This window comes from Typopeltis vanoorti, unplaced genomic scaffold, assembly GCF_054136105.1.
Source record: "Typopeltis vanoorti isolate ZY-2024b unplaced genomic scaffold, IOZ_Tvanoo_1.0 HiC_scaffold_24, whole genome shotgun sequence".
In the NCBI taxonomy this organism is placed as follows: domain Eukaryota; kingdom Metazoa; phylum Arthropoda; class Arachnida; order Uropygi; family Thelyphonidae; genus Typopeltis; species Typopeltis vanoorti.
The window spans coordinates 3706020-3722920 of record NW_028328064.1 but is presented as its reverse complement, the minus strand read 5'-3'; the positions used below and the strand labels follow the sequence as shown (position 1 = coordinate 3722920).

The 16901-nt window shown below is 35.7% G+C and overlaps 1 protein-coding gene across 2 annotated transcripts in view; it reads right to left on the bottom strand.

Moving 5' to 3' along the window:
• Nucleotides 1–16599, bottom strand: part of LOC150092182 (lysosomal cholesterol signaling protein-like) — a 42536-nt gene extending 25937 nt beyond the window's left edge. The window contains exons 1-7 of one of the 2 annotated variants that reach the window (XM_090415247.1): nt 16532–16599; nt 11747–11819; nt 8052–8152; nt 6931–7220; nt 5022–5395; nt 676–797; nt 357–516 (exon numbers count right to left, since the gene is read on the bottom strand). In XM_090415247.1, coding sequence (XP_090271373.1) covers nt 357–516; nt 676–797; nt 5022–5395; nt 6931–7220; nt 8052–8152; nt 11747–11767 — 1068 coding nt within the window. In that variant the 5' untranslated portion in view covers nt 11768–11819; nt 16532–16599. Of the gene's footprint in view, nt 1–356; nt 517–675; nt 798–5021; nt 5396–6930; nt 7221–8051; nt 8153–11746; nt 11820–12038; nt 12145–16531 lie in introns of those variants that run through there. The other variant, XM_090415248.1, reaches the window with a different exon arrangement.
• Nucleotides 16600–16901: the final 302 nt, after the last annotated feature.

Sequence of the window (16901 nt, the reverse complement as noted above, 5' to 3'; positions counted from 1 at the left end):
TCAAAACTTAGAGATAAAACTCACCATTGACCGTTTGGCCAGGCGGAACGAATTCTTTGTGGATATTGCCCTTGGAAGTCAAAACTCAGTCGCAGCTCTCTGTTTGAAACTCATTTTCCGACCGTTCATCAAAACACACTGTCACTCTTGCCACTATAACTCAGCTTCTAATGAAACAAATGTCATAAACAGTTGACACAACACTAATGAAAGTTGCCGCTTTCGACAACAAAAAGATACAACAGGTGGCGCCACGAGTTTCTTCTATTTTCGAAAAGTTCGGTTTCTTTTTGGACAGACGGTGTATGTCTATATTACGATAGGAGTTAATCTGAGGTCAAACTTGAAAAACTTACAACATTCACGGGAAGCTTGTGATGAACTGCGACTCTGAAAATAGTGGTAGCCGGTGATAAGATGCCGTAGATCACAGCAAAGTCTGCTAATTCTTGATTGTCACTGCACTGCTGTGTGAGTAACTTCACAATAGAGCGAAGAACTAAGGGCGAAATTATCCTGAAATAAGAATATCCACTCTGGGCATAAAACTTCGAAGCAGAGAATGCGAGTGCAAGATACAAGAGAGGTCAATTAATATTTTTTAAAATTTTCTTTAGTAAAATCCCAACGATATAGTGCGCACATGCTTTGATTTTACTTGATTTTTCCACTTACATCTTGACTGCGATTAGTACTCCGGCTACAATCATTCCACAGCTCGCAAGGTGCTGCACATGTCCGATCATAGCCATCCCCAAGATGAAGAGAGCGAGGGAAGGAATACTTGCAGCCAGAACCTTAAACAAAACCAAACGAAAAATGTCGTTAGCATGTGAAAATGAACAAAATACATAATATTCCATAATGCGACAATTTACTTTCGCTACTTAATGGGACTCAAGGCATTCATAGGGTTCACATTTAGGTCACTTGGTATAGACGCAGTATACATTATTGTGGTTTGTTTCCGTAGAAAAAGCGTTTTTAAGTGTAAATCACTGAAATTCAGCGGCAGGCAACCCCTTCTTGTTACTATAAAGAAAATTTAAAATTATGTATATTATTTCTGGGAAAACTCCCATGTTACTCCTCTTAATAAACTATTATAATTACGGGCAAAGCCTATAAATACATCTTCAAACATACTGACTACAAACTGGTATTCACCAAAAACTGGCAAATCTCCTAAAACCCGCCAAACCTCACACACAGAAAGAAATATTTGAACATCACAATGTAGTCTATAAATTTCCCTGCCAAAAAGACTGTGATATCACCTACACAGGTTCCACCATCAGTTCGTTATGGGCAAGACTCCAAGAACACCTCCTCGATTGTAACATCTCTATTCCAGAACATTGAAACACTAAAAAACGTAACATCAAAAATAAAAATCGAATACAAAGCACAGGAAAAACGGAAATAGCTGTTCACGCCTTTGAACAAAAACATACCCCGCAGATCGACAAGGTCATCATAGTAGACAGACAAGACAATGAAACAATGCTTAGAATATCGGAAGCAATAGCCATAAAATGTGACGCGAACTCTATCAACGTACACAGGCCCTACATAATCTCCGAGATTTGGAAGGTCCACAACATAAAATTGAGGTCACAACCCCGACCAATAGGCGATAACACAAACACTTCAAAAACAGAACTACCTACCCGACCTGACATAGCATCCACTTTCCCAATGTGTTCAGATGACGACCAAAAATAGTCGAAACGGACCGCACCCCGTCAACCCCCTTTTCCCCCTTCCTCCTCCCTATATAAAAAATCAACCCTTTCACCTTTCCCCACCCAATATAACATAATAATATAATATATATGTTTATATATATAAACATATATATTATATTATTATGTTATATAATAATATAATATAATCTAAAGCAGGCAAAATAGCCGTAATTATAATAGAAAATTTAAAAGGTTGCATAAAATTTCTTGCAATAAACAAACACAGCTGTGTTTGTGACGTTCCATTGCCAGACTGGAGATGTTACTGCCCTGTATTCAAAACATATGAAATGGAGACTTTTTCTGAAATATAGAAAAATTTAGATGTGGATATCTAACAACTACTCATCAGTGGAAGGAGTTTGCTTTGCATACAAATAAAAGAATGGTGTATCATCATATCATTAAACAGGTCTCTAAATTAAGAAAGATGCAGCAACTTATTTTACTTGATTTAAAAATAAATTACTCTTTAAAAGAAATTTTATTCTTTTTTATTCTTTATCTAGGAATTCATTATAAAATTCATCTGATATAATAACATTATATCAGATGAATTTTCACGAATATAATGAAAAATATTCTAAATAAATATGTCTGGAGGTGACGTCATATCATGACAAGGCTACGATATATAGAGGTAGATGACGTCACATGAAACTTCTTCAGTATCCTATAATACGTCCGAAACATAAGTCTGCTGTGCATTGTGGGATGCTGATGCAATCGGACTTGGTGTAATTAGGTTAGTAGTAGGGTAGGCACTAGTGACAAGATCAAGATAAGATAAGGAATCGTGAAGTGATTGGTTGTTCATTTGATGACGTCATTGTGTGTGACGTCATGAGTTTTTATTATAATGTTATTATCAGATAAATATAACTTATATTCATCTGATAATAACAAACATTCACGTCACGATTCCTTATCTTATCTTGATCTGGTCAGAAGCGTCCCACCAATCACAATTTTCGCTTGTGATTATTCACTAATATATCTTCCTTTTCCATTCAAAACAATAACGTCACTTATTTACAACTAACAAATTATGTCACTTATTGACAACAACAAATGACGTCACGTATCTACATCTGAAAACAACACGCCCACGACACGATTGCTTATCTTATCTTGATCTTCATATGGTCACTAGTGCCCCAACAATCACAACATGAATCCTGATCTCAACCATCGCCCATAATACCATACGCGAAGCAAAACACAAGAACTGAACCCATTGACACATATTCCCCCAGGGAAATTCCAAACTCATTACGTCACACACAATGACGCCATCAATGAGCACCCAATCACGTGACGATTCCTTATATTATCTTGTCACTAGTGCCTGCCCTTCTACTTAGGTTGCCTGATTTTGAACATTAGTTGCTCACGCTTAGGTGTGTTATTTAAACAAAAATATAATTTTTGTCAAATTATACTTGATTATACTATTATTTATGCTTGACAAAAATATAATTTTTGTCAAGCATAATTAAGCGAAAGCATAATTAAGCAAACCAAGCGAAAATTATTTCCTACAATTATCAGTGATTTTTATTAATTTCAAGAAATTTAGAATTATGAAAAAAAAAATGAATTTAATAATGTTTAAACATAAATTGTGAATTAGAGCAATCAAATGTTTGAAACTAATTATTAAAATCATTAAAAAATAAAATTAATTCGGTATTTTAGCTATTAAACAATTCTCTAGCGCATTTTATTCCTCAGGGATTGGCTTTATCAGTGTTTGGAAATCGGTTGGCAGTCATTTCCACCGTTGGTCATCACAAGTAATCAAATTCAGCCTATCTGAGTGACTTCCTTGACACAGTTTGGGTGCTCCTATCCCTAACTGGTATTATGGTCTGAAATAGTTACCAGATCGAAAAGTCAAGATTTTTGTACCAAACTAAAATTAATTGTGCCAAAATCGACTAACTCGGGAACCAACTCAGAAAACTTTCTTCTAGAATGCGACTAGAATTAAAGCTATAGCGGACTTTCTGCCGATCTAGCATTTCCTGTTGTTTCCATTTTCGCGCGAGCTGTCTTGGAAACATTTTGACGAATCCTACTGTAGGCGTGAATGTGTGTGGATGTCTTTAGGCATGAGACTACCACTTTGCTACTTTTAAGCCTGAAGTGGTTTTCAAAAGTTACCGAAAAGAGTTAAAGAGGAACATTTCCCTCTACTTGTGAACATTCTCACAAGTGGGGACCTTGTTTGGTACATGTCTCTCCACTCTTTGGGAAATTTTTCCCTGAAAAATATCAAATAACGGAATTATTCAAACGAGTTGTGGATTGTGAAAGCGGTTTTTTTTCTCTTCCAGATTAGGAAACTTGAGTTTTTTCGTCCCTTAAACTTAAAAAAATCTACTGCAGAACCAACACTGTTTTAGGCATAATGTACTACGTTAAGGTTATGGCCTAGGAGATAACAGTACTTGTCTTTCTCTTTTTGCCGGATGCCATTTGTAATTATTGATAATCATGGGCCAGCTATCTCTGATTTGCCGATGGAGAGCGAACTGTTTCCCCTCCCTTCAGTCTCCAAAAGTTAATAGGGCTAAAACGACCTTGTCTGCTCCCAATAGAGAATAAAACGCATTAGCGGATTCGTTTATTTCTTTGGCTTTACAGAATTATTACGGTTTGTATAAGCCTGTGTAGCTGATTGGAAACGGTGTTCACGCTCCTCAGCGCTAAACTGCCCGAAGAAAGAGCGTCACGAGTTCGTTTCTACTCGCCGACTAGAAGAACTTTTTCTAAACCTTTTTCTCGACTGGTTCCTGAGTTAGTCGATCTCTGACAGGGAAACCGTTTTTTTTTCTCCGGAAATTCGGGTTTTTTCCTGTAAACTCAAGAAAATCGACAGTAGAACCCACATTATTTTCAGACATTAAAATATTGTGTTAGGGTTAGGTACCATGAGATGGCTGCACTTGTCAGCAGTCTCTTCACTGCGTGGCACTTAATTAGTGACAGCCTTTGTCCAACTATCACTGATTGGCTACCAGTGGAGATTGAACTACCCACTCAGTCTCAAAAAAAGTTAGATAGGGCTAAAGCAGCCTCGCTTACTCCCTACTTATTTCGCACAATTTTTAGAATCATTCATGAACGTTACTTAGCGGTAACTTTTTGAAATCAAAATCGTCGTACATGGTAAAACATGAACTGAAATTAAGTTAAACAGTTTAAGTAAAAACACACATCTAATTCATTAAAAGACTTCATTAAGTTTTGCTCATTAACTGTGCTTACATTGAGTGGCGTGTAAACATAAGGTGGTAGCGCACGATCGCAAATGAGATTGATAAAAATTCCCATCAGAACAGCCAGTACAGCAGGATTCGTTGCCGTTGATATCACTATGCTTTTCACAAGATCTCTGGTTTTATTCCTCTTTGTAGAACTATCTTCATTGTTTGTTGTGGTCCCAGAGCTCACATTTCTCGTTATATACACTATTTCGTTGTTACTCGAACAATTCGTAAACACTTCGGTTTTAATATGGCTCCAACTGTCCACTTCTATCATGAGTTGACTTATGGGAGTGAAGAACATAGTTGTTAGAGCAGGCATGAAGAAAAGATTCTTTAAAAGATGAGGTCGAGTTTTAGGAAACAATGATGACACTAAAAACATTAAAAAAATAAATAAAAATTTAAAAGAAATATTGGTAATAAAAATTAAAAAAAAAAACATTTTTCTTAGCTAATTTCCCACACCAATTATCTCAAAAACAATACTTTTACTATAATTTTCACTGCGACGTGTGACAAAAAAAATGTCCCCGTGTGGTGGCAGGGATAAGAATAGTTCTACTGCAGCCCATGCATGCCGTACGAGGTGACAGTAGTAGTGTAGGTACTAGTGACCAGATCAAGATAAGATAAGGAATCGTGACGTCATTGTGCGATTAGCTGATTGATGTCATTGTGTGTGACATCATGTGTTTGGAATGTTTGGAATTTCCCTGGGAGAAGATGTGTCTGTGTTGTCAGGTCGTGTGTTTTGATTTGCGTATGGAATTGTGGGTGATGGTTAGAAATAAGGAATCGTGTCGTGAATGGTGGGGAAGTTTAAACCAAATAGGGGTAAGGTGAATGGGGGAAGCGACATCAGTGTCGTGGATGTGTGTTGTTATCAGATGTAGAAAAGGGATGTAATTTGTTAGTTGTAAATAAGTAACATTATTGTTTTGAATGAAAAAGGAAGATATATTAGTGGATAAGGATAACTCATAACGTCACGATTCCTTATTTCTAACCACACCTACAATCCAGTACGCGAACTAAACACACAACGTCACTGACAGATGGGGTCTCCCACCGATATTCCAAACATTCCATACTCTATCTTATGTCTATCATCACCCACAATTCCATACATAAACCATACACTTATCTACATCTCACGACAACACACATCCACGACAGTGACGTCGCTTCCCCCATTCACCCTACCCTTAATTGGTTTAAAGTGTCCCACCAATCACGACACGAATCCTTATCCACTAATATATCTTCCTTTTCCATTCAAAACAATAACGTCACTTATTTACAACTAACAAATTACATCCCTTATCTACATCTGATAACAACACACATCCACGACACTGACGTTGCTTTCCCCATTCACCCTACACTATTTGGTTCAAAGTGTCCCACCAATCATAACACGATTCCTTATCTCTATCATCACCCACAATTCCATAGGGAAATTTTAAACATTCCAAACCCATGACGTCACACACAATGACGTCAATCAGCTTATCACACAATGACGTCACGATTCCTTATTATCTTATCTTCATCTGGTCACTAGTGTCTACACTACTGCTGGCGACTAAAACGGGTACCCAGGGAGGGCAATGGATGGCAATGCTGTAGCCAACGAAGTTCTAACCGAGGCTTGGCTATTGCTGTTACTCCTCCTGCCATGATCAGAGCTAATAGTTCAATAACACCCTATCCTTACATTGCCCTCTACAGATAACGGGGAATATGAAAAGCATTCTTGCTTCGCCCATCTAGCCAAAAAAAAAAAAAAATCACTTCAGTAGGGTAAGATCTGTTTAAGGATGTTAATGTTTAATTTTGTTAATAAGAAATAAAAATGAGATATTATTATATATAGTATAATATAGTAGATTTGGCATTCTACTTACTGAGAGGATTTCCTACTGCCAGATCATTGAAGTTCACACAGAATATGCCATACATTCCAGCTAATGCCAAGCGTTTGGAACCTCCAATCATCAGGGTGATTGTTACCACTGAGACAAAAATAATCATTTTTCCTATTACTATTCCAGCCATCAGCTGCCAGCAAATGTCCCTAAGATCAGCTGTTGCTATGGATACACAAATGACGGCTGTCATGGAAAAATACATTGCGAAGTTAGTTATACCGACTACGTCTGACGAAGATATTAGGCCTACCCGACGAGAAAAATAGCTGAAAAAAAAAAAGAGTCAATAAGTGGTTTTAGAATATGAATATTTCTTTGAGCAAAATACAAGCATAAAAAGAATAAGGTATTATCTTTACAGGAAAGAGAGAATATGGCAATTAAGTGCTGTCATCTCATAAGTTATATTGCATTTTTTTTAAATTTTTTTATTTTTTATTTTGATACGCTAAGTTAAAATCCGAGTTTTAGGGGGTTATAAAAATATTTGGGTTCTAAATGAGATCGACTCGCTCGGGAATCGGCCCAAGAAAGGCCTAAAAGTCTAGAAAAAGTTACTCTCGTAAAAAGTTACTCTTAGCACTATGGAAGAAATACCATTTCCACAGGGCTACAAAGGGACAACAATAATAACAGAACAGAGGCACAAATTGAATTCTTAATGAAAACCATGTAAGACACCTGTTTGTATAATTTTGAATAAGGGAAGTTTAATGCTATAAATATTCGAAAAAGATTTTGGAATGTATAAACGTTTATTTTTTAGATAAATATAATGCTTTGGTTGTCATTTTGCTTGAACCAAATTAGTTTCAAACATTAAACTCTTGATAATGAACCAACATTAATCTCTTTATTATAAAAAAAAAGAAAGAAAGCAAAAAGAAAAAGAAAGAAAGAAGGGGGACTTGGTTTTAGTTTAATTTAAACAGCTCAGGTTGGGAATAATAATTTCCGTGCAATGGCCACTGCACTGCTGAAGTACAAACAAATAGATAAATACCATTATCCCTTGCAATTAATTATAATTTAGTCTTGAGCTGTTTCATTAGTTCAGACTTCATATTAAAGATAGTTGTATATTAATGACTACTTACCCTGCTAGTATTATGACGTTGTATTGTACTAGTGTAGGAAGAAACTCGTCGAAGGATATATCGTTAGATGAGTGATGAGAAGAATTATTGTAAAAAGATGTCTAATAAAGAAACAATAAGGATTTTTAAACAATAATTTATACATATTATTTAGAAATAAAGTTATATAATCATACACACCATACACATTTATATATATAATTACGTAAAAGCATTAACGATGAAAATGTAGTGAAAGCGGCGAGGCGGAGTGGAATGAATTGACCGTGAGATGCGGTGATTGATTTTATATGAGATGCCCATACATATAGGGTAACGGATGGCAATGCTGAACCAATGAAGTTTAACTGAGGTTCGGCTGTTGCTGTTATCCTGGGTTAATGAGTTCGCTCTCTTAGGTTTTGCCCTAAGGGAGCACTTTGAGTCTCCGGGGAAAGTGTTCTCCGGCACGGCCCGCTGAGGGGTACTTGCCGGTGAATTATTTTCCTCGGAATATGAGCGGTTCTGCTCAGTGGTCGGGGAGCCCGTCACTGAGTGGAACCAACGCTGAGATTAGGACGGTCTTTCGCCCACTATGGAGTGGCCTAGAGATCGTCCGTATATTTTTGAGATTTCACCTTTACTTACATAGTCGGTGATTGATACCCTTGGAGGGTAATGGATGGCAGTGCTGTAGCCAATGAAGTTCTAACTGAGGCTCGGCTATTGCTGTTACCCTCTTGCCATGATCAGAGCTTTAATAGCTCAATAACACCTTATCCGTACACTGTCCTCTACAGATAACGGGAAAGATGAAAAGCATTCTTGCTTCGCCCCTTTAAGCCAGTCCTTATAAGGACTATAGTGAAAGCGGATAAACATTCGCTGATAGGTGACATTTCGAAGGATGACTCATTTTGAGCAATAGTGTACTTTTAAGTAAATTATGATAAAACATAAGAAAAATATTTTTGCTTTAATGATGAAATACGTGTTTTTCGCGTCATACTGTCAAGGAAAATGTGAAATAGTAAATAAGAACAGGTGACGCCAGCTAAAAATCAAGGCCATTTCTACAAGTAATTTTATGGTTATGTAGTAATAAAGAACTTGTATTGTAATGTATTCATTGTAGTTGTTTAATTAGATAAATATACTTAATAATAATCAAAAGAAATATTAAGTCTTTCTAAATGCAAATGTGATGATTTAAAAATTGCAGGACACATTACGCCAGTTGAGTGGGGAAAGGGGAGGGGGGGAAGGCGCGATGTACCTGAAGGGTTAAAAATTAAATATTGCAACTCAGTTTAGAAAAAATAAAAAAAAAATAGTTTTAGCATGATAACTCAGATAAAAATTAAATCAGATCAAGAATTGAGAACAAACTTCTTGTAAAGTATAATATGATTAAATTTAGAAAAATAATTTTTAAAATTTAAATTTTTCTAGAGTATTTAATAATATGATAACACACCATTTATATTTATATATGAAAATTATATAAATTTTACATTGAATTCTACCATTTATATTGGGGGTGGTCAATCGACCGTGAGATGCGGTAATTGATTCATTCAATCCAATACCCTTGGAGGGTAATGGATGGCAATGCTGTAGCCAATGAAGTTTTAACTGAGGCTCGGCTATTGCTGTTACCCTCCTGCCATGATCAGAGCTTTAATTGCTCAATAACACCTTATCCTCTACAGATAACGGGGAAGATGAAAAGCATTCTTGCTTCGCCCCTTTAAGCCAGTCCTTATAAGGACTATAAGGACCATTTATATTAAAATTAAAAAAATCCATACCCTTGGATGGTAATGTATAGCAATCTGTAGCCAATGAAGTTCTAACTGAGGCTCGGCTATTGCTGTTACCCTCCTTCCATGATCAGAGCTTTAATAGCTCAATAACACCTTATCCTACACTGTCCTTTACAGATAACGGGGAAGATTAAAAACATTCTTGCTTTGCCCCTTTAAGCCAGTCCTTATAAGGACTCATGCCAATGCGGTGAGATTCATATGAAAAAGACCGATCAGAGATCAGCCATGACCAGAGCTTTAATAGCTCAATAACACCCTATCCTTACATTGTCCTCTACAACAGGGAATACGAAAAGCATTCTTTCTTCGCCCCTTTAAGCTAGTCCTTTTTAGGACGTTTCACATCCTCCCCGTGTGGCGACCGGGATAAGAATAGCTCCTTGTGGTGTTTTAGGGCTTGTGATGTTTTAATATGCATTCATTTGATACTTGTACATAAATAAGGTAAACGAAGATTAGAGTACAATGTATGTATTTATATTTATACTGTCAGTGGAATGTGAATAAGACCTTAAGGATGGCAAAAAAGAATCCTCAGAGAATGCCATGATTCGTTTGCGACAAAGAGACTGAATGATTCAAATAGCTGTAAGAGAAGTCTCAGTCGATAACGATGATTCTTTTTGGTTGAAGGGACCAGGATTCGAATCTTGTCTATAGACGAAGAACCTTTTATAAGAGGTTTTCATCCAAAGGAGGGTTTCCTCTCTTAAAATCGGCGTTTTTTTTTTTTTTATCCTGCAAATCAACTGGAGAACATATACTGGGTTTATAGTCTTGACAATAGCTTCGGCCATAATTCTAAACATGTAAAGATGCTGCCTCAGAATAAATAATAATAAAATATGTTAACATCGCGAAACCAGAAAAGGTATTCGGAAGGGTAGTAAGGAAATCATGTCAGTGCAATGTGGAGATTATCAACTCCACACCAACCGAACTAGACTACAGAGGTTCAAAATTGATAGAGTATAAGTTCCGCATCGCATTAACCTGAGTATTTACATCTGGGTCTGACTCCCACTGATGAGACCTCAACAAAGGTCGAAACCGGTCTGGGTAGTGACCCCCCCCCCCCATAATGTATAACATCATACATGTCCGCTAGGAGATGTGTTTTACATTATGGGAAATACTAAGGCTAGCGATCGGAGCTTACTTCACCTTTGCTACGAGTTGTCCCTGTCATGAAAGGTTTGCTTACGCTTGGATCCGCCGAAACATTTTATAGTTTCTATATTCGGCACGAAACTCTTGTAGTTTCTCTATTCGGCTTTGAAATAATGTTGGATTCAATATTTACTTAATTTGGCAGAATGAAGTTTGTACAGAAGGACGGCTACACATAGACAGCTATCAGCAATGGTGATCAACAGCGCGGACTTCACTGGTGTAAAGAATGTTGGTTTATAGCGGGTTTGGGTCTGTGATGCATTTGCCTTGTATAACATCCCATGCGACGTTCGGTGGCTCACTTGTAATGGCTTGGATCTGAGTGAATAATCAGGAACAAGAGAGAAGTCCACACGCTTTCAGTTACATGAAGTTTACGCTTTGCTGAAATACTCTATTTCTATTTTCAGTATTGCTGAAAGTCGAATACTTTTCAGTTATATATGAGTTGGATTGGGTTAAGTCGGTTGTAATTACAACCGAAGAATTTCAGGCGTAGAAATACCCACGTGCTGTTGGAACGTGTCTTTCCCCTAGTTTAAATCCTCTATCAGTATCCTCCCTCATAATTTACCTTCCTTTTTTGATCATCTACAACTTGCCACCTTTTTGCTCTAGTGGAATGCCTATCAAAGGAGTGATTCTACATTAATTCAAATATAGTTTATGATATAATAATTCTTTCAATACTTATTAATTAATTTTAGTACTTACATTAAAATGGGGAAGTTCCATCTCTGCTAAGCAAGAAAAGCCTTAAAGAAAGATGCACTACTTAATTCTTCATCTAGGAGAGAAGGAAAAAAATTAAATTCAAAAATGTCATTAAAAGAAAAAATCAGTATTTTTCAGACAAACATGCACTTGTAGGATTATTTTCGATATTCTTTGGGCGTTGAGCAAATTTCTATTTTTTAGGAGTAGTGTTAAAAGCAACTTTTAAATACATGTTACGTCTATCATTATAATGATATATTACAAAGCTTTCTCTTTTTTTTCTTCCAACCTTGTTTTTACTTGCGGAAGGAGTGTCCTAGGTTCGATTCCCGTGGGAGACGTGAGGAGCTCAATGATTTTCCTCAGCCATAGCCAAGTTAGCCGGTCTTGGTGCGGGAAGTAGATTCCCCCCCCTCCTGCAGTTTAGCTGGGTTTTTCATCCCGCAAGCAGGCAAATTGGCCCCGTGAACACACACGAACTACAGTCATGACGTGTCAGGACAAAATTACACGTGATAAAATTACACGAGGACGAAATTACACAGGGACAAAATTACACATGGAAGAAATTACACAGGGACAAAATTACACAAGGATGAAATGACATATAGATAAAAATACACTAAGAAAAAATTACACAAGTGTTCTGTTAATTTTGTAATACTTTATAAGACCTACCTGTTGACTTTAATTCGATTAAAATATTATTTGGTATTTTGCTGTTTTAAGGATACTTGTGACATAAGACTGAATGATATATGCACGTAACAACAAGGAAGATATTTATTTAACCCAAATATTTCGGTCTTGATGTTATATCACTTAGTATGAAACGGAATATTTTGAAGTAGAGACATGATTGAAAAAAAAAAAAAAGGAATTAATGAGTAATCTTGATTAGACTTTCCCAGATTTTTGATATAGATATACAGTCATTACGATTCAGGTTGGGACGATGGAGCAAGGCCTCCACGCTTTCCTTGAACAAACGTTCGAACCTATAACGGGATCTATGTAAGAGGTGAGGGAAATAGAAGAAAACAACCAGTTATCTTTTTTAGACGTTCTCCTCATCCGGCGACCTTCAAATATTCTTACAACTACAGTATACAGGAAACCAACGTTCGCAGGTATTTATATTCTTAAAGAATCAGCCCATCATCGATGTCAAAAAACAGGAATTATAAAATGCCTCATCAGAAGAGCCAAAACTAATTGTTCTACTTTTGATTATCTACAGAAAGAACTTTCTACTGTCCAACAACACATGAAACTCAATGGCTTTTCTGAAAAAGTACTCAACATCTTCTCAATTCTTATAATCCTCCACAAAACAACAAAGTTTCAATACGTCGAATGCTTATTCCTTATATCTCCGGTATTTCAGAACCTATCGCAAGAATTTTAAAGAAATATGATTTAACAACTACGTATTCACCTATTAACAAATTGTCTTCTCATTTTCCTTCTCCTAAAGCCAAACGCTCAACTTTATCTCTTCCTTGAGTTTATCAAATTCCTTGCAACTGTGATCTCTCTTATTTTGGACAGACTGGACGTTCTCTTGAAAAAAGAATCCAAGAACATCAATCCTCCATTCTTCACAACAAACCTAAAAAGTCTGGATTGGCTCAACACGGGATTGAAACTGACCACAGCATCTTTTGGTCCAAGACTCGCCTCTTACATAGATCCCGTTATAGGTTCGAACGTTTGTTCAAGGAAAGCGTGGAGGCCTTGCTCCATCGTCCCAACCTGAATCGTAATGACTGTATATCTATATCAAAAATCTGGGAAAGTCTAATCAAGATTACTCATTATTTTTTTTTATTTTATTTTTTTAATAGCAAATTCAATCACGTTTCTACTTCAAAATATTCCGTTTCATACTTAGTGATATAACATCACGCGGCGTGTTCTAATTTTAACGATCTATTGTTAGATTCTAGCTTGTATTTTTTTAAAACTGTTCTTGTAATACAACTGAGGATGGTCTGCTATTTCCAGACCGAAATATTTGGTTAATTAAATATCTTTCTTGTGGTTACGTGCATATATCATTATTGGTATTTTGTTGTCAAATTAAACACAAACTTTCTTAATATTGCAAAAATTACTTTTATTTTAAAAAATAATAAAAAAACAAACACCAAGTCATAAGCTATACATCGTAAAAATTCCAATCGTCTATTAGAGTCATAATTTTGTACAATATTTGAAATACGTTGTTTTAAAGAAATGTACCTACGACGTCCTGGGTTTCATTGACCAGTTAAATGCTGCAAATAGTTTGTATGTTGTAAAGATAATTCTTTAACAATGTTATCCAAAAATTTCCAAACAGTTGGATGGAACACTGAAAGGGAGACTGAAGTCCATAGTGCCATCCTTCGTTACAATTTGTAGTTCTAGCTATACGGTTGGCTGCAGAGTGTCTATGGTTCCAAGTAGAAATATTGAATAGAGGTTGTCTATAAGTGCCGTTCCTGAGCTGTCGACCTCGAATATATGTACGTTCGAAGTAAAGGAGAACTTACTCGATTTGTTCATTATATTCGTCTAAATTAGAGAACAGATCAGCAACTTCTAAAAATGTTTCTAACACTTCTTCTTCTGGTAAAAATGCAAGTGATTGTAACATTTTAATGTGTACTGCAAATGACTGATTGGATTCATATAGAGATTTTAGTCCACATTCATTTACTTTGCGTATCATAGATTGTGATAAGTGGAAAAAGCAGCCACTAATTTCGATGTTTTCAAACACGGCTCGGAAAGCATTTATTGCTGCTATTTCAAAATCGGTCAAACTTTTTCGTGGTCGAGCTTGAGGAATTTCTCCAGTAACATGTTCAGCATCTTCACGTATATTTCTTCCTTTTCCCCTGGTAGAAGAGCCAGTAGACAAGGAAAAGCGACGCCTGAATCATATTGGACATGGATACTGTATAACTGATAATATATTTCTGGAACCACTTTAAATGTACCATCTGCTAGCCAAAAATCGTTAACTACAAGTTGATCTAGAAGAGTCTTGTGACCAATTAGTATTATACGTTCTGGATCTTCTGCCCCGGAATCATGAATAATCCATTTAGAGTATTTCTCTGGTATTTCAAAGTTTTTGTTATCTGGATTTGACGGAACGTTTTTGGTTGTTTTAGCTTTGGATCCATTTAATCGCCTCGTCCTGGAGCTCTTCTTCGGTAGGCACATTTTTAATCCGTCTGATACAGTCACTAAATTGTTAGCTTAATTGCACGAGCCGTTGCGCCTGGATTCGACATTTTTCTTTTCATTTGATTTGCAAGTTGATGAACTTCAGATTCAAAAGTCCTATTAACATGACAGTGTTCTGAAGACTCACTGATAATCTTGTTGTCTCTGGTATGGAGCAGCGATCGACAATGTAAAGTTCTAAACTTTGCACAACGCCAATGAATAGGTCCGATAGCAGTTTCACGGTGACGAATAAACTCGAATCCTTTGTAAATTATAATTTGACCACCCTTATTACTAACACCGTACTCAAAATCAGCCATGGGTAAATTAAAAATTAATTAAAAAAATTAATCACGAAATTGATTAACTCGCACGTTATACACTGGTTGTATTACGAGTCACTAAACTAGAACTGAAGAATGTAAGACAAAATTTACTTATATACCTTCACCCAAACAATTCTTAGAAATTCTTGAGCAGTTCATGGTGATTAACAATTGTCGATTAGTGATTTATCCCTCGCTGGTTATAAATTTTGTACAATTTTTGGTAAATTTTATTTTATGTGTAATTTCTTACTTGTATATTTTTTCCTTTTAATTTTTTTTCTTAGTGTAATTTTCGTAATTTCGAAATTACTTGTGTAAATATTTTCCTATTTTTCCTTTTAATTTTTTTTCGAAATTACGAAATAAAATTTAATTTAATTTCTTATATGTGTAATTTTTTCTTTTTTGAAATTACGAAATAATTTTTTGTTTAATTTCTTTATATGTGTAATTTTTTCTTTGTGTAATTTTGTCCCTGTGTAATTTTTTCCCGTGTAATTTTATCATGTAACCAGTCATGAATACCTCTAAGGATGTAGCAGAGGAGTGGCGTGCCGGCTGCATTATTTTCGCTGTGACTCCTCATTAGGAGGAGCCCAATCCGTCTGGATCAGATTGAAGGGTTGTGGTCAACTGCTTGTGACACACAAGTTCAATCTGTTTTTTGTAAATATCATTAATTTTTGCTATGACCGAATAATGAAATTTTAATATTCTTTTATATTTGAATGAATTTACTAAATAAAAATAACTAATTTTTCTTTTTATCAAAATTACACAATACACCTTATTTATTAAATTATGAATAAACTTAATTAATTGACTGTAGGGAATTATTGTACTTCAGTTGTTAACTCATGTAAGTCGTTACACTAAATTTTCAATGTCAATAGCATTCTCTAACACGAAAGCGAATTGTATTCAAATATAGAAAACTTTTTCAGAGGAAGCGATAGCTAATTAAGAATACTCGCAGTTTTCGAGATTCTAGGAGATTTATGAGAGAAGGTTTAAGAGCGCAAGTACCTTATAGATAGCTTAAACGAATGTAAAGGTAAGAGGACATATTAACATACCAATTATTACGGAGATCTTTATAAGCAGAAGCAAATATAAATCTAGACGTCTTATATTAATTAATGAAAAGGATTCTTAATCTATATGAAAACGTACACAAATCAACTAAAACAAAGTTAGTTATATTGGAATAATCAGGAATATAAACACATACCATAACTTAATGAATATTTCGGAACGTATATAGGAAAATAACATTACCGCCACTCTGCCATGTCCAGAATACAAAATAGTGTTGTCGTCTTTTATTATCTTGATTTATATACTTATCAGACCACCACTAGCAGAAGAAATTCGCTGTGACGTAATGAATTGCAACCAACCATCTGAAGCACCAAAGTCTCCAGTAGCATTATTATGGTCTCTAACTTGCGTTAATATCGTTGTTATTCTGGTCCCAATAAAGAAGACTATTTCTAAATAAGTGTAAGCAATTCGATAGTGCTATTTATTTGTGCATCTGTCATCCCATGACAGATGCACAAATTTTTGTGCATCTGTGATTGGATGTTCATACAGTAATG